Below are 19487 nucleotides of genomic sequence, written 5' to 3' on the forward strand. Positions count from 1 at the left end.
CATTGTTACCTTGCACCTCCAGGGTTCGGGTTCGATAACCCGGCTAGGCTTGATTCCTATCTCTGTGTGCATGTTCTCCCCGTGCTTAATGGGTTTCCTCCGGGTTCTCCGATTTCCTACCACAGTCCAAATACATGCTAATTAGGTTAATTGGCGTTCCAAATTGCCCGTAGTGTGTGAATGAGCATGTGAGTGTGTGTATGTGTGTGTGCCCTGTGATAATTTCCTGCATTATTTCGAATTTCGATTTATTTCAACTACCAAATGCATTTTGCCTCATTACTTTCTGACTCGGACAACTGTTGAATATTTATATATCTGGTGGTCTCAACAAAATAAGAACTGGTGTCTTTTAGAGCTTTTAATAATGAAGATTCATGGTGCTTGACTAAAAATCTGGCCCTTGCCAGAGGAGTCTGTTCCATGGACAAGTTTTATGAGTCTAAATATAATTATTCTTCTTTTAATTATGTAGCCAAAGACTTGCAGTGGCTAACTTAACTTTCCTAATTAAGAGCTTCAGTTTAGCGCTATTTTAATGTATATACAAATGTATATACAATGGGATGTTCAGAGAGCTGTTCTCCATGTAAAAGAACGCTGAAACTTCTGAACTGGGGAAAATAAAACATGTTGTATCCATGTTGGCACCACTTTAAAACTGCGTCTCGTTTCGGCTCACCTGTTCTTGGTGCTTGAGTCCGTCCTCTTTCCTTCTGCTCTCTCAGGAGCGGGACGTGAAATTAGAGGAGTTAATGGACCATCATACCCCAACCCCCCTCCTCCTCTCTGTCCAAACTACATCTGACCATATTTATGAATTTTAAATGCTCCCGTCCAAACCGTAGTACTCTTCTTCCCCTAAGTGATATTATCAGACATTGGTACGTGCACACAGGACAGAATTCCCCACGGATTTCCGACGCGCCTCCGCATGCATTTCCGAGCTGTAAATACGGCTTTAATGTCTTGTGACTACAGGACAGTAATGTGACTCCGCTGCAAACCCATCAAACATGAGCTCTGCTGGCTGTGGGACGCCTCCGACACAGATGTTAAGAAGACTGCTAATAGTTAGCATTAGCGTCGCTCCAGGATGGAGAATCAGTGTGCTAGCCGAGAACACTGTAAACACGCTGGAGGCTTGTGCATTACTAGAGCAGATGTGTTTGTAGCTATTTATCATTGGTTTTATTATATTTTGCTTCCCTCTGGAAGGTTTCGCATTAATGTTTTCAGGAATTTGTGTTGATTTTATGACCAGACGCATAAAACAAAATTATTTTAATTAATTTGTAGTTGGAAGGTTTTTTCCTGAATTTACTTTTTCACCATTTTTCGTTCTGACTGGTTTGAGGTCGACGGGGCTATGATTTTTCAGGTTATGCCATCGAACGATCAGATTTAACAGTACCACGCATGGAATTATCGCCGTGTCTGGTGAACAACTAGCTAGTTACTGTTCATGTGACCTACTAATGAATGAGAACAAGCACTTGAGAATGAGTACTTAATATAGGTCAAACAATCAAGGTGGATTTAATTTTTAAGGCTGATCAGAAGTACTACAAATGTCTTCGAGCAAGATGAGGAAACAAACACACATTGGGAAATACTATCCCATCCAAAACAATAGATATATATCAAGATACCAGGGACTTTAGCTGACATAGTGATGCTTTTACATCTGAAAGTACGTAAGAAAATCTTCACAATGAGAACACAGTCGTCAGTCCTAGCTCTAGTTAGCTATCATATTCATGTCTTTTATATTAGCCAGCGGGTACATCATCTCCTTACATCCCTTGTCTGATTAAAACCTGGTGAAGGCAACATTGAGAAGAGATAAACATGAAAACTGTCTGCTTGTGCGAAGGGTCTGTTTTGGAGCACATTGTAAATGTGAGTCCATGGCATCTTTGTTCCAGATTCAGGAAAGCTCTAGTGGAAAAGTGGGGGAGGCATCGGGATGTACGAGAGCAGTGTGTTCATGTACAGTAGGTCAGGAAGCGGAGACGGTGTTCGATTTCTTCCCCTTAGGCACAGGAATCGTTACACGAGCCGTCCTTCAGCGCTGGAACCCTAAATGAGAAGAGCGGCGAAGCGTGGAGCTGGGGCACTCGCTTTAACTAGAACACAAAGACACAGAGACGGACAGAATGACGGCGAGAGAGAGAGAGAGAGAAACAATTGTGTCCTTTATCTTTCAGAAACAGCATGCAGTTTTAAGAAATTTATAATGCTGTGTATTAAGAGAAGTACTTGTGAGGTAGTGACTGGAGTTTAGGAATTTCACTGGCTTTAATGCTAGAGATCAGTAAAGATCAAATCAAGGACTCTCTTCCTCCCTCTCTGTCTTTCTTTCTGTCTTTTTTTGATTTTCTGAGTTTTTTTTGAGTCCTGATCGAAGCCTTGATACTGTCGGTCAACTTGTCCATGCAAACATTTGGCTAAATTCTGTACTGTAAACACATCACCCAGTAGACTGTCAAAGATCTCTTTGTTTGTTTCTTAACTTTAAAATTTTAGCAGCCGTAGCCTTAAAGTACCTTATACATTTTTAAATATGATCTTTCATGCAGTGTGTCAAAGTTGTGACGCCGACAGTGCACGATAAATAAAGTTTTTGTCTATTAAAAAAAAGAGTCAGCTCACATTCGCCTAAACGAATCGTTAGCAATTAAAATCTTTTTCTGTTCCGGATCCAGGTCACTAAGTGACATATTTGCATAATGTTGCCCACGTTCTACATCGCGAACAATTTGCCCGTTAAAAACTAAACTATAGCAGAAACGTATTATACTACCTGTCCTACCTCGCGGCAGCACAGGTTTTCAACATTCACTTGGCATTCTGACACAGTTCCCACATGTGCACCTAAACAAATATTACAATGACGATGCTATCACATCTTACAATTAACGTTACCACACTCTTGTTAACATATGACACTTACCACTGAGAAACGTCCTGCTCCAGTCGTGCTTGCGAAACAGTTTCTTGTCGATGTGCCACTTCAACCGTTTCATCGTCAGACTCTGGCTCGAATTGATAGGGTGAAACCAAGGCCATTTTTCTATGTATTGACAGGTCTCCAAAGCTGTCGTTTAGTTATGGTAATGAGCAGTGAGGGCTCACAGAAAGAAGGGGTTTAGACAGACTGAATCTTCGAACTGCTTCACACGAGTCGTTTACGAATCATTTAGAAATGGGGTAAAATTAAATCTATTTTTGGAGAAAACTAAAGTGTTTTTTGACCTTACATACATGTAAACCTGTTTTAAGAGACTCATAAAGCAGCTTTAAAATGGCATAATAGGGGCACTTTAAAATAATTACCACTTACAATATAAAACATGTAAAAATAAATTAATAAATAAATAAATACAATTATTAATTTAATATATAAAAATATTTATTACCTATTAATATAAAAACTCTTTTTAAAAACAAAAGTAAAAGGTGAAAACAGTGTTTTAAATTATATAAAAATATAAATATTTAAAATAATTAGCACAATTACAAAAAAATGCTAAATAAAAATAAAATTATTAAAAAAATGTTTAAAAAGATATTTTAAATTATAAATATAAAAAACACAATTTAAAAATAAAAAAATAAAAAAGTAAGTAAAAGTAAAAAAACAAACAAATAATATTTCAAAAATTAACATATAAATTTCACCACAATTCCAAGAGTTGACATGGACTATACTGTAGCACCGATTCTAAAGGAGCTGACCCAGAAATTACTAAAGGATATGAGCTGATAAATGCTTATAAATAAGCTTAAAAGAATAAAAAAAAAGAATAAACCTAATAAGCCTAATAAACAAGCCAAGCAACAACATAGCAGGTACTTAAAGCAGCTTAGTAAAAATAAACATAATTATCATCAGTCGTTTGATTAATTTGGTGAATTTTAGCCCTAATTTATGATTTCCTGTAAGAGCGAATGCTCTGATAAATCATGCAGTGAGTCTGAATTTTACATCATACGTCTCAGGTCTCTCGCGAATAACGGAGAAAGCATTAAAGATAGCCATTAAAATGTTATAAGCTTCCATGCATGACAGTTCATAGGCTATTTTTAATCTGCTTCTTTCATATTTAAATTGTTTATGCGGTGCTCAGCAGCTCATTAAGTCTTCAGAAGGTGTCTATTTATTTTTTTATTTAGACCCACTTCTTCTGATCTGCTAGACTCTCACTTCCTGCACGGCCAGCACTCTTCATTTTTGACCAGAATCTGTTGTTATTATTGAATGTTTACTAGAAGTTGATATAGGTTAATATTCTTCACAATAAGCTAAGTGAAATGCACCTGGTCGGATCTTTGTGTTTATGTCGGGGGAAACATCAGGCATCCATCAATCCTGGGAACGTCCTGTTTTTCCAGTAGCAGATGCTGTAGATCACCGGGACTGAGTACTGTATAACATGCTGACATTTTTAGTGTTTGTTCAGTTTTAAATGAAGAAGAACCACTCGATCTGTGCTCCGTGCTTCAACAGGGTTGCCGATCACCTGTCACACACTCAAACACAATGGTGTCTAAATGTTCTCTTGCTTACTCACAGAGGTATGTAAGTCCTCAGGCTTTTCCTAAATGAGAACAATGTACAATGCTACTACAGAACCTCAAAGAGCATGAACCATTATATAGGATGTTTTATAATAATGCGTAGTGACAAACTATAGGAAGTATCGCCATATAAGGAATGAGAAAAATGGGGAAAGTTAACTCTGTCAAAGTAAAATATCAGTAAACACTAACAGTATTGTCCATGGAGATGACTGCCAACTTATTACATTAATAAAAGCTGTCCTACAGTATAAACAAGCTGTGGATGTGCAGTATCTCACAAAAGTAAGGACACCCCTCACATTTCAGCAACCATTCTATTATATGTTCTTAAGGGACAATACTATAGAAATGAAACTCGGAAATATTTTAGAGTAGTCAATGTACAGCTTGTATACCAGTACAGATTTACTGTCCTCTACCAATAACCCAACATCCAGACTTTATTGTCTAAATAACTCGAGACAAAAATGAGTACACTCTAAGTGAACATGTCAAAACTGTGTCAAAAAAGTGCCAATATTTTTTGTTATTTAGCACCATTGGCCTTAAATGGCCTGGAATTCACCAGAGCTGCACATGTTGTTGCTGGGATCCTTTTCCGCTCCTCCATAATGATATCACGGAGCTGCTGGATGTCAGACACACGGCGCTTCGCCACCTTCCGCTTGAAGACCTAACAGATGCTTAATAGGTTACCGGTCTGGAGATATACTCGGCCACTGACAAACAAATGAGCATGATGAGTAGGTCACATGACTTGCATGGTTAAAGAAGTACAGCTTACTTTGGTTGCCAGATATTTTGACATTAATGTTAGTATGTTGAGTTATTTTCATGGGACAGTAAATCTGTACTGGTATACAAGCTTCACATTGACTACTCTAAAATATATCCAAGTTTCATTTTTATTGTATAGTTGTTGTTGGTCTTTCGGCTGCTCCCGGCAAGGGAAGCCACAGCAGAATATCCGGTCCGCACAACAACTTGGCACAGGTTTTACGCCGGATGCCCTTCCTGACGCAACCCTCCCATTATATCCGGGCTTGTGACCGGCACTGCATCCAGTGGCTGGGGGTTTGGGCACTGGCTGGGAATCGAACACGGACCTTCCGCATGGCAGGCAAAACACCTATCACTGAGCCACCAGTGTTCTCGATAAATTTTTACTTTGTAGTATTGTTCTTTAAGAAGATAAACTAAACATTTCGCTGAATTTACTCACTTTTGGGAGTGGGTGTACATAAATATGAATATTCTGGTTAAAGATTGTCCTAAACAGCGATGAATACAGTTCTTAATATAAAATGCACTGACTTCGCTAAGAAAGATTTGTGATTTAGAATAGAGTTCCCACAGATTCCTTAAACATTATTGATTCTTTTTAATTATCTTATAGCGATTTCTGTCAAACCACCCAGTATGGCAACCCGTACCAAACTTCCTGATGATATTTGCTGGATTTCTCAATATTGTACCAGATTGGGCACAAAATCTGGAATGTGGTAAAAACCCCTACCACTCCTAATACAAATGCATCAGAAGTCTTCATGCTAGAACATGATCTGTATATTTAGTCCCAATGGTCCTTAAAGATACCTGGTACCACAAATGAGTTGTGCAAATTAAAAAAAAAAAAAACACTTGATACAGTCTCCTATCATTGGATACATATAACAACAGAACCCCAACACAACATAACACAACACAAACCTACAATTATAACCAGACTTCCTTTGGGAAAACGTTTTTTTAACTTCAAAACAATAAAAACAAGAGACTAATAGGGAAAAATCTATTTATAACATGATTAAGAAACTGGAATGGATTTGTTTTGTGAACATTCCACTATATTAAATGAAATAAAAGTCATATCATTTGTTCACCCAGAATAAAAAAGGTCATTGTTGATAAATTACTGCTCTGCTTCACTCTGCGTTTCGTTGCGCTAACGCTGCTTTGTCATGCCACCCCACTTTAAATGATCATTAATGTATATTGATATAATGATATGATTTTGAGCTTTGATTATGTTGCTGTATAATCTAAAGAGACGGGTTGGATCGGTAGCACAGGATGTTCTGTAGCAGTGAAATAAACCGTGGGGTTTTGAGGGAAGGAAGCTTCGAGACGACCCGCGGCTCGTGTTTCCTCGATCGCTCGCTGACAGCCTCGTTCTGTCTCTGCTGCCAGAAATAACCGAGCGATACCTATCAGATGCAATTAGAAGCGCGTCCAATTAAATTACAGCGTGACCGGGAGAGCTTATTTCACAGCTGAGCGAGCAGCTAAAACAGAGTCAGCGTGACTGACACCTGGCAAACGCAAAGAGGCGTTATTACAGCTCGTCTAACGGCCAAATGCATGCTGAACTACAACCATTGTCTGGTAATTGTGTTCACAGACTTACTGTCTGATTCCTGTTTCTGACTGATGAACTGTCTCACCTCTCTTTCTCTCTCTATTTCTGTCTCTCTACTTTTCAGAAATTGAAAAGATTCAGAAAGGCGAGGAGAAAGAGGACGAGAAGTTCATCGATGTCGTAATAAACAAGAACATGAAACTGGGACAGAAAGTCCTGATTCCCGTCAAACAGTTTCCCAAAGTGAGTACCACTGCGTCCTGCTTTAGGTATTTATTTATTCAAAGATGCAAATGAATGAAAATAAATAAATAATACAATATTTATTTTACCTCATTTAAGTTTCAATGTTATTTTTCTTTTATTTCCTTCTTCTTCTTCTTCTTCTTCTTCTTCTTTTTAAATCATTTAAAAACATGAATAAAATAATAATCTAGTAATCAGATAAACATTGGTCCTGGGCTGGTGATACTCACCCATGTTCATAATTTTACCTTAATCTGACATTTTTATGACTGTTAAACTTCCAAGAGCTTTTGGTTTTAAGAACATCCAGCCTTCGAGGTGTTCTAGGTGTTCTATTAGTGTTTTATGATCTGTTGTTTGTGAACAACATGGCTCATTGAGTCGGCAGTTTGAGTGATCTTTGATGTCTCTCTCTCTCTCTTGAAGTAAGCTTTTTAAGTAGATTCTATGACTTGGCTCTTGGGCTGAAACTTTGACCTGTCTCAATGGGTCATTTTTGACTTGGTGATTCGAGATGATGGTTTGATTTGGCTTTTAAAGTCAACTCCCCAAGTTGACTTTTTGAGTTGGTTATTCGACATCTCTCTTAAGGTTGACTTTTTGACTCTTTGTACTGACTCTTGAACTTGGTTTGAGTTGCTATTTGTACTTGGCTCTTTGAGTTGACTTTTTATTTTGGCTCTTTGAGTGATTCGAGTCTTTGACTTGGCTATTTGAATTTTGACTAGTCACTGTGAGTTGTCTTTAATTTGGCTTTTTAAGCTGACTCTTTAACTTGAGTCGTCTTTTATTAAGCTGCCTTGTAGTCCAATTGGCTGCACGGTGTTGTAGTAGTTAACACTGTCACCTTGCAACTCCAGGGTCCAGTGAGTGAGTGTAATCTGTCTTATGAGCTAACTCTTCGGTTTGTTAGAAAACTGACTCACATATACAGTATGAAGTCATGCAAGCCTTGGTTTTGAGTATATGAGTTGACCAACGTAGTGTATATAAAGGAACCTAATGTAACCTAATGTAATTAAGCAAATTCAGAACTGATAGAGTTAACTCAACTGATCAAACTCACTAAAAATAGACAGAATTTCCTCTCCTATTCCCTATGTTATAGCCTGTAATATTAAATAGAATGTTCAGAAAATGTTTCTTATAGGGACCTGTGATGTGTGTGTGTGTGTGTGTGTGTGTGTGTGTGTGTGTGTGTGTGTGTGTGTGTGTGTGTGTGTGGTGTGTTCCTGCAGTATTCCCATCAGCCCCAGTGTCTCATCTCATTTGGCGTCTTTGTGTTCTCCACACCGGTGCCTAATGAGATTCTTTGTTTGCTCGGGTCTCTAATCTGCACATGTTGTCAGAGAGGGAACAGGAGAGAACGTCATGGCTCATGAATGAGTTTAAACAAAAATGCACACAAAAATAATGAAAATAAGCAAAAGAAAGAACAGGTGCGACTGGCAGGTACTGTACACAAGGTGTAATGCTGTTTGTTCTTTACCTTACACAGTTTATCCGTTATACACACACACACACACACACATATATATATATATATATATAGAGAGAGAGAGAGAGAGAGAGAGAGAAAGAGTTATTTTGTTGGTTCCTAATACAATCTTTACAGGATCTTAGGATCTTTCTTCAAACCAACTAAAGAATGCTTTCTCGGTTTTGCAAGAGCACTTATGAGACCAAAAATCATTTTATTTTTCAGGGTACTTTTTATTTCGTTGGCAAATTATTTAGTTATTAAGTTAAGTTATAAAGTTATTAAGCACAGAATAGCAAATAAATAAATAATTAATTAATTTTGTGCTCTGTGTAGTTACTCCATATACAGTGGTGTGAAAAACTATTTGCCCCCTCCTGATTTCTTATTCTTTTGCCTGTTTGTCACACAAAATGTTTCTGATCATCAAACACATTTAACTATTAGTCAAAGATAACACAAGTGAACACAAAATGCAGTTTTTAAATGATGGTTTTTATTATTTAGGGAGAAAAAAAATCCAAACCTACATGTGTGAAAAAGTAATTGCCCCCTGAACCTAATAACTGGTTGGGCCACCCTTAGCAGCAATAACTGCAATCAAGCGTTTGCGATAACTTGCAACGAGTCTTTTACAGCGCTCTGGAGGAATTTTGGCCCACTCATTTTTGCAGGATTGTTGTAATTCAGCTTTATTTTAGGGTTTTCTAGCATGAACCGCCTTTTTAAGGTCATGCCACAACATCTCAATAAGTTTCAGGTCAGGACTTTGACTAGGCCACTCCAAAGTCTTCATTTTGTTTTTCTTTAGCCATTTAGAGGTGGATTTGCTGGTGTGTTTTGGGTCATTGTCCTGCTGCAGCACCCAAGATCGCTTCAGCTTGAGTTGACGATGGCCGGACATTCTCCTTCAGGATTTTTTGGTAGACAGTAGAATTCATGGTTCCATCTATCACAGCAAGCCTTCCAGGTCCTGAAGCAGCAAAACAACCCCAGACCATCACACCACCACCACCATATTTTACTGTTGGTATGATGTTCTTTTTCTGAAATGCTGTGTTACTTTTACGCCAGATGTAACGGGACACACACCTTCCAAAAAGTTCAACTTTTGTCTCGTCGGTCCACAAGGTATTTTCCCAAAAGTCTTGGCAATCATTGAGATGTTTTTTAGCAAAATTGAGACGAGCCTTAATGTTCTTTTTGCTTAAAAGTGGTTTGCGCCTTGGAAATCTGCCATGCAGGCCATTTTTGCGTGAACACTGACCTTAGTCGTGACCTTAGTTTATACCCTTTACCAGACTGATAGATCTCAATTACTTTTTTCTTATTTGTTCCTAAATTTCTTTGGATCTTGGCATGCTGTCTAGCTTTTGAGGTGCTTTTGGTCTACTTCTCTGTGTCAGGTAGCTCCTATTTAAGTGATTTCTTGATTGAAACAGGTGTGGCAGTAATCAGGCCTGGGGGTGACTACAGAAATTGAACTCAGGTGTGATAAACCACAGTTAAGTTATTTTTTAACTAGGCAATCACTTTTTCACACAGGGCCATGTAGGTTTGGAGTATAATAATAACGTAAACCGTCATTTAACAACTGCATTTGTGTTCAATTATGTTATCTTTGACTAATAGTTAAATGTGTTTGATGATCAGAAACATTTTGTGTGACAAACATGCAAAAGAATAAGAAGGAAGGGAGCAAATAGTTTTTCACACCACTGTATCTCATATATATCTCATATCTTTTTTTTTTATGTTTTTACTGAATATAAGCCTTAACACACACCATCAGTAGTATCTCGGCAGGAAAAGGAAACCACACACGTTTTACAATTTAACTTGAAGTAGGTAGCGTGTGATGTTACATTGGGCAGGTTTACCACATCCATAAGTTCTTCATAAAAATGCATTATGTTTAGATTTTTTTTTTTTTAAAAAGGGTGTGGAAACTTTTAGACACTCTATTCCACCCGGCTGTAACAGGATGTCTCGGCATGCACGCTCACTGCCTGGTTCCAGCGGCTCATCTCCCATCTCTGTCGCCTGTCTCTTCTCAGCAGTAAAAAGTTGCATCAGGATTTGCAGGAATGACAGAAAAGCCGTTCCTGACTGCAGGCTGCATTCTGTATTTATTCATTTTGCAAGATTATAAATTAATTACACACACTCGTGCTCTCAGGGAGTTTTCGTTTATGAAGTGTGTATTGCATGTTTATGAGTAGAGCACCATTAAGAACAGCAGATGAGAAAAGTAACACTCTTTAGTCGTCTGCTGATCAGATCACTTTATTGTTATCCCGTAGAAGGAGGCACAAGACGAAATAACAGAAACGCCTATGATGAACCATGGACAGAAAGATAAACAGGTTCAGATGTAACAAAACACACAAAATCAAATGATAAATAATCATCCAGTGACTTTTCTAATGAAAAACTGAGTGTTTCTCATTACTTCTTTTCTCTGGTATAAATAACCGAACAAAATGATAAATGATCGACATGTATTGTATCAAATATTAAACTCAGCATGTAATTTCCTTTAGTTGCTTATTTATTTTTGAACGTTGAGCATGGTAAAATCCGATTTTAAAAGAAGTGCATGCCATAACAAGCATAATATTTCAACCACCACTCTGTTATACTGAGAGTAATAAAGTTTGGTAACATGTAATGTGCCATGATTGGATAGAATAAACAAAAAACATGCTTTTCAAAGAAAAAGGTAATGTAAATACCAAGTTGCAAACTTAAGAAAACTGTAAGAGACAGGGTTCAGGAAACAAACAAAAAAAGGACAGTGTGCAGGACAGGCCCAGATCCCGTATAGATTTATTGATGTTAAACAAAAACCTAAACAATAAAAATATATTGCCAAACTACTAAATTGAACCTGAAAATCTGTGACCTTCTTAGACTATTTCAGAGTGATTTCTCTTACCCAAACTTAAAAAAAAAAAAAATGTAATAAAATTTTTTTTTCAGATTATCTTAACTTGTCTCAGACTTAACCTATCTCTATTTAATTATACTATCCCAAATAGAATGATTTACCACAAGCACAAAAGTAATTTTACAAAAGTAATTTATATTAGATTATATTTGATGTCTCCTGTCACATTACAACAATTCATCCATCAACTATCTCAGACTATCTTGCATTATCTATCTCAGACCACCTTGCAAAGTCTATCCAAAACTATCCAGAACTGTCTCACACTATTATAGGCAATCTTTGGCTATTTCAGACTATCCTGTGGGACCAACTGTGGTAGATCATCTCAGACTATGCTAGATCATCTCAGACTATCTCAGACCATTTACAACTGTGTGAGACCATTTTTGACTGTCTTAGACCATCTGGCACTATCTCAGGCCATCTTGGAGTAATCCAGAATTTCTTACACCATCTACAGTCGTAGCTAAAAGTTTTAAGAATTACATAAATATTCGAAATTAGAAAAGTTGCTGCTTAAGTTTTTATAATAGCAATTTGCATATACTCCAGAATGTTATGAAGAGTGATCAGATGAATTGCATAGTCCTTCTTTGCCATGAAAATTAACTTAATCTCAAAAAAACCTTTCTACTGCATTTCATTGCTGTCATTAAAGGACCTGCTGAGATCATTTCAGTAATCGTCTTGTTAACTCGGGTGAGAATGTTGGCAAGCACAAGGCTGGAGATCATTATGTCAGGCTTATTGGGTTAGAATGGCAGACTTGACATGTTAAAAGGAGGGTGATGCTTAAAAACATTGTTCTTCCAGTGTTAACCATGGTGACTTGCAAAGAAACGCGTGCGTTCCAAACATCATTGCGTTGCATAAAAATGGCTTCACAGGCAAGGATATTGTGGCCACTAAGATTGCACCCAAATCAACAATTTATAGGATCATCAAGAACATTAAGAAGAGGTTAAATTCTTGATATGAAGGCTTCAGGACATCCAAGAAAGTCCAGCAAGCGCCAGGATCGTCTCCTAAAGAAGATTCAGCTGCGGGATCGGAGTGCCACCAGTGCAGAGCTCGCTCAGGAATGGCAGCAGGCAGGTGTGAGCACATATGCACGCACAGTGAGGCGAAGACTTTTGGAAGATGGCCTGGTGTCAAGAAGGGCAGCAAAAAAGCCACTTCTCTCCCAAAAAAAACATCAGGGACAGATTGATCTTTTGCAGAAAGTATGGTGAATGGACTGCTGAGGACTGGGGCAAAGTCATATTCTCTGATGAAGCCTCTTTCCGATTGTTTGGGGCATCTGGAAAAAGGCTTGTCCGGAGAAGAAAAGGTGAGCGCTACCATCAGTCCTGTGTCATGCCAACAGTAAAGCATCCTGAGACCATTCATGTGTGGGGTTGCTTCTCATCCAATTTTGCCCAAAAACACAGCCATGAATAAAGAATTGTACCAAAACACCCCCCAACAGCAACTTCTTCAAACAATCCAACAACAGTTTGGTAAAGAACAATGCATTTTTCAGCATGATGTAGCACCGTGCCATAAGGCAAAAGTGATAACTAAGTGGCTCGGGGACCAAAACGTTTAAATTTTGGGTCCATGGCCTGAAAACTCCCCAGATCTTAACCCCATTGAGAACTTGTGGTCAACCCTCAAGAGGCGGGTGGACAAACAAAAACCCACTAATTCTGACAAACTCCAAGAAGTGATTATGAAAGAATGGGTTGCTATCAGTCAGGATTTGGCCCAGAAGTTGATTGAGAGCCTAGTCGAATTTCAGAGGTCCTGAAAAAGAAGGGCCAACACTGCAAATACTGACTCTTTGCATAAATGTCATGTAATTGTCAATAAAAGTCTTTGAAACGTATGAAGTGCTTATAATTATATTTCAGTACATCACAGAAACAACTGAAACAAAGATCTAAAAGGAAACTTTGTAGAAACTAATATTTGTGTCCATCTCAAAACCTTTCGCCACGACTGTAGAACTGCCCCATACCATCTGTCGCCATGTTGGACTATCTCGGACAATCCATAACTGCCTCAGACCATCTCAGACAATCCAGAACTGTCTCATACCATCTTAAACCATCTCTGAATATTTCAGACTATCATAGGTTACTATGATAGTAACTATCATGTATCAAGAACTCCAGAACTGTCTTAGACTATGTTGGACTTTCCCAATCCACAGTATATCAGGCCATCCAGAAATGTCTCAAGCTATTTCAAACCATCTTAAACTATAGCCGACTATCTCAGGTTGTGACTTTGACTTTACCAGCCTCTCCGTTCTAAGGGGCACTAATGGAATTTCTTTTCCCTTCGTGAGCACATTCAGACTCAACATGGCTCCAGGTTGAGTGACACTAAGACTGCCTGTACTGTAATCCGCTCTGGGCATTCACATCTTCACCTGTCCACATCGCTGTTAAATAAACGATTGTGTGACAGCTCCCATAAACGGAGACGTCTTACAGAACGAGGCTCGTAATGATCAGCCACTTGTGGTCAGCCAGAGCGATTTATCTTCAGCCGAGCAGGAAGACTAATCCGGCCAGATTCCTCTCCACATGATGCTGCAACAAATCCCCCTCCGCCCGCTAATACTCTCCGCCAGCCAGCCATGGAAGACAAATTCAATTTGTGCCGTGTGACAGCGGGTGGGAGTGACGGAGCGATCCTGGTGCTCCCATGCGCCCGCTTTATATGAGCCACGATTCGGGTCAAGAGGATCAAAAGCAGCCACTTTGGTTCTACATCTGACAGCTCAATTCATCTTCAGAGAGCGTGGCTTTGTAGCCAGAACTGAGGGGAAAGCAGCAGGGGGATCAACAAGACCAAATCCTGCTGCTTGAATTTTTTAACCTGAAAGTGATTAAATGTTACTGATTCACAAATGATTCATTCAGTCATTTAAAATGACTTGAACCAAATATGCTTATGCTAAATGTACACTTTTTGAAAAAGAAAGAATTTTTATGGGTTCATTAGCTTGCCAGAGTGGCTCCTTAATAGGAACCTTAATAGGAAATCATTTCCCACGTTGATAAAAACACATCTAAACAGCTAATAATGTGGCAGCACTTGTAAAATAATGCAGATAGAAGTCAAAAGCTTTACTTAATGTTCACATCAAACATCAGACTGAAGAAAGATCTGATCCCTTTGTTTTTAAGGATAGCATGATTGGTGGTACCAGATGGGCTGGTTTGGGTATTCCAGAAACTGCAGATCTCCTGGGATGTTCACTTACAAAAGTCTTTAAAGTTTACACAAAATGGTGACAGCTCAGTGTCAATAAGAGCGGTCAGAGAGAGAATGGCCAGATCAGTAAGGACTGTGAGGAAGGATGGGTGCAGGTGTACAAGCAAAGTGCAAATACCGTTTTTTATTTTATTTTTATTTTTTTAACATTAGATGCCAAATGTTAAAAGATTTAAAGTAAACCATATTAACAAAATACTTAATCTATTACATGTATTTATAATTTATATACGGTATATATGAAATAGAATTCAATAGCATTCCATTCGTGTGCTTTAGACCTCAGGCATGCCTTAGGTCTTAGACTGAGTTAAAAGTCAAACTATGTGTATTTAGTTTGAGTATTTCTGTAAACAGGTCATTTAAGGTGAGCCTTACTACCTTGCTCATGTTCTCATGTTCTCTGAAAATGAGCTCCAGTGAGTTAGTTCTCCGTAAAGCTCATTACGCGGTGTGGCTTTCCTGCAGTCTTTGGACGGCAATTCTGTTTCCTTTTGTTCGCCGTCTCACTGGGATTCAAATTATAGGGCTGCTCTGCCAAGCCTGTGGGATTTATTCCAGGTTTCGGGAATGAGTGACCAAAATAAGAGGCATAAATAAATATTTCTCATCAGAGAAACCTCCCAGAAATGTATCAGACTGTTCATTGTAAGTTTATTACTCTCAAGCTTAACAGCAGAGAATAAACAGGTGCAGAACCTTTTTCTTTTAGATAGACATCCGGCTCTCTGAACAGCACGTGTGCTGATGTCATCCTATTTAACGATTAGGTGTCTCCAAAATCGATTCAGTGTCTCCAAAACTTAAAAAAAAATTTTTTTACTTATATACTGTATGTTTGAGCTAGTAAAATGTTGCTATTCCTCTATAATCCGGGTGGCGTGCTCTATAGCATTTGCACATTGGCAGACAGCACCGAATCAAATGAATTATTTGCTAAGTTTCCTAAGAAAAATAATCTTGATTCAGGATATTCATAAAATCATGATTTTTACAGAATTGCGTCCCTGGTGTTTTTGATCCCTGCTGCATATCCCATTTCATAATAAGGAATAAAACAGTTAATGACATGGACAAATTGACATTAGGGTGATGTTATGGATTTTCTAAAAAAAAAAAAAAAAACACGTCCAAAATGTTGTCTTTTACCTTATTTTTATCTTTAAATTTTTTTATACAGTAGTTGCAGTTAATCTTGTGAAACATCCATGAATCGTTATACCAACCGTTGCCTTACCAGCCTTACCTCACTTCTCTCTCTCAACTACACAATGCACAACTACCCACTACAAACAAGTCATAGTACAACAGTACAGAATAAAAAGAATAGAGAGGAGGGAAGAGAGTGAGACAGGCAGAAAGACAAACTGAGAGGGAGAGGGAGATAGATAGATGCTGTCAACACACAGTGGGGACTCACTCCTGCTTCAAATCACAGACAAAATAAGACTTTTTAAAGCTCATCCAAAGCTCTACAAGACAAAACCTGCATTATTCTCAGATTCACCGCGGGACACTTCTTCTGTCTTCTCTGAGTCTCTGTGGGACGTCAGCCATGGCTCCTTCACTCTGACTGACAAGTAGAGAGGCCACAGCCCTTTTACTAAGACGGACAGGTACAACGGCCATGCCTACTTCATTTACAGCACTTGGTAGATGCCCTTATGCAGCGTAACATACATTTTATCTGAGCAGTTGAAAGTTAAGGGCCTCGCTCAAGGGCCCAGCAGTGGCAATTTGACGGTGCTGGGGTTGCAACCTGGGAACTTCCGATCAGTAGTCCAATGCCTTCACCACTGAGCTGCCCCACTTAGCTGAGACTGGCAGGTACAGAGGCCACACCTCATGATTTATTGATTTATTTTCCCTTCCTTTGCAGTTTAATTTTGTGGGAAAACTTCTCGGTCCTCGAGGGAACTCACTAAAGAGACTACAGGAGGACACACTCACCAAGATGTCCATCCTTGGCAAGGGGTCCATGAGAGACAAAGAAAAGGTAATGTTCATCTCTTTCCTTTTTTCTTCTTAAGGATGATTATAATCGGTATAGAGTGTCTCTTCTCTCCGCTCTCTGCTTCACTGACTCTCGCTACAAATAAATCAAGATTTCAGGATACAGGATGACGATACACAGAGTTTAAAGTGACGATGAAGTACACGAGCTAAGTATGACCATGTGTGATGATGATGTGTGTGTGTGTCTGTGAACATCCTGATCTGCTTCCGTTAGCACATTGGCATTATTGGATTAACTCCACACCTCAAAATAGTGAATTAGGAGTGTGATTCGAGAAAATAAATAAATAATAATAAAAAAAAAATAAGTCTGTGCATACATTATAATTTTATGATCCTTATGTAATATCTTGTGGCTTCGTTAAATTGTGTGCATGGGTGAAATAACAGGATGTGCTGATCATGTGCTAATTTATGCACTGCTGAATAATAAATGCAGAAGCCATTTTGGTAAATTAAATGTGTGATTAATGCAATAATTACAACTAGCACTATCCATGCAATACTTAATTTATAACTTATTTAATCCCTTTTTTAGATTAGATTTATTTTAAGACTCGCCATCTTCTCCTTCATACATCACCATATTAGTCTTTGTTTAAATTTTCTTCATGGTTTTGTGATATCGTATAACATCTGACGGCACCGAAAAAAAAAGCCAAATTCCATCACATTCACACACACACACACACACACACACACACACACACACTCCTTACACTCGCTCTATTGACTCACCTCAGCTCTCCATACTGTTCCCTAGTAAGGCCGCTCCTGATGCCCCTTCTCTAATGCTCAAATATTTAAATAAACAGGTAATGTATCTTAATGGGCAGGGTTTAGAATTATAATAAGCATGCTTGATTGACAGCTCACTTTCCGAGATGCCACTTAAGTAACTGAGCACAGGGACACAGAATTAGGGTTCAAACTCCATGTAGCTATGCCCGATACGTTAGATCAGCCTTCACTTAGCCTAGTATGTTAGATTTCTTTGCTAAGCTAGCCTTTGCTCACTAGGTCACCCGTCACTCGCTAGCTTAGCTGTTGGATCTAGTTGAAATTTTGTGTATTGTTTCTCAGGAAGAGGAGTTGCGGAAGAGTGGCGAGGCCAAATATCATCACCTTAACGAGGACCTGCACGTCCTCATAGAGGTGTTCGCTCCACCCGCTGAGGCTTACGCACGCATGGGTCATGCCCTTGAAGAGATCAAAAAATTTCTCATTCCAGTAAGTAGTTTGTTTGTTTGCTTGTTTACATTTGTTTAGTAATATGTGATCATACATCATATATCAGCCGTAAAATTTACTAAATTGGTTTAGTATTGATTATCAATTATATATATATATATATATATATATATATATATATATATATATATATATATTAGGGCCAGGACTTTAACGCGTTAATTTAGATTAATTAATTACACAAAAGTAACGCGTTAAATTTTTTTACGCATTTTAATCGCACTTATTTTTGCACTGCGGAACGTTTCTCACTGGGTGAGTTTCGGCGGACCGATTATACTGGAGCACCAACTAGCGTTTAGACAAAAACAACCCACAGTGAACATAAACAAAGAAGCTGATAAGACCGCTTTGGTTGGCCCTGTGGATGGAAAATTTTGTTATAAAAAACTAATGGATGGAAGCGTCGATAAGAGCCCATGGTTGTGTGGAAGCTATGCAACAAGGAATTCACATATCATTGCCGCAGCGTATCGAGCCTCAAGTATCACCTCATTGCTAACCATATAGAGTTGAAGAGTCATTATTCAATGGTATACTAAAAACCCATATGAAAAAACTTACTTCTTACTGTTCTTAGGTCAAATATTTATATGCGATTAATTTCGATTAATTAATTACAAAGCCTTCAATTAATTCGACTTTTTTTTTTTTCGAGTCCCGGCCCTAATAGTAAATCATCACAGAAACTCTAGCTATGCCGGAAAGGTATCTGAACACTCAGTTTACCACAGCTTGCTGTTAGGAGGTCCAGCCCAAAGTTGCTGACCTGGCTTCCAAACTCCCCAGATCCCAGTCCAATTGAGCCCCCATGGGATTCAACAGACTAAAAAGCGCATTCCACAGAGGACTTACACTGGACCCCACAGCACCCAAAAGATTTGGTGGCGTTGTCCATGTGCCAGACACCTCAGCACACCCACAGAGGTCCTGTGGATCCACGGCCTGGGAGTTGCTTCGGTAGCACAAAGGGAACCTAAAATATAAGTGGTCCTAATGTTAATGTTTTTAAAGTCATGGTGTATAAAAAGCACAAGAATGTAAGCATGTGTTTTTTATACTGGTTTGAATAAATGCAAAAAATAATGTAATTGTGCAAAAAATGTCACATTGAAAAACAAACAAACAAACAAAAAAATATTTGCACACCTTGTTTCGCTCTCTTTTTTGAGAACCCGTTCCCCGAAAAAAACATTGTGAAAAGAGGCGCACTTGACTGAGTGTGTAACGATGAGAGCAATTACATGGGAAATTGTATGCAGTTTAGTTTGAAAGCCATGTTTAACATTCAGGTTTCTGTCTGATTTAGTATGTTCTGTGTAATTAGG

The 19487-nt window shown here is 38.5% G+C and overlaps 1 protein-coding gene across 1 annotated transcript in view; it reads left to right on the top strand.

Moving 5' to 3' along the window:
• Positions 1-19487, top strand: part of khdrbs3 (KH domain containing, RNA binding, signal transduction associated 3) — a 110713-nt gene that overhangs the window by 46642 nt on the left and 44584 nt on the right. Inside the window, exons 2-4 of the mRNA XM_053513956.1 lie at positions 7071-7189; positions 16772-16888; positions 17992-18138. Of these exons, the coding sequence (XP_053369931.1) occupies positions 7071-7189; positions 16772-16888; positions 17992-18138 (383 nt within the window). The remainder of the gene's footprint in view (positions 1-7070; positions 7190-16771; positions 16889-17991; positions 18139-19487) is intronic.

The sequence above is a fragment of the Clarias gariepinus genome, chromosome 2 (genome assembly GCF_024256425.1).
Source record: "Clarias gariepinus isolate MV-2021 ecotype Netherlands chromosome 2, CGAR_prim_01v2, whole genome shotgun sequence".
Classification (NCBI taxonomy): Eukaryota; Metazoa; Chordata; class Actinopteri; order Siluriformes; family Clariidae; genus Clarias; species Clarias gariepinus.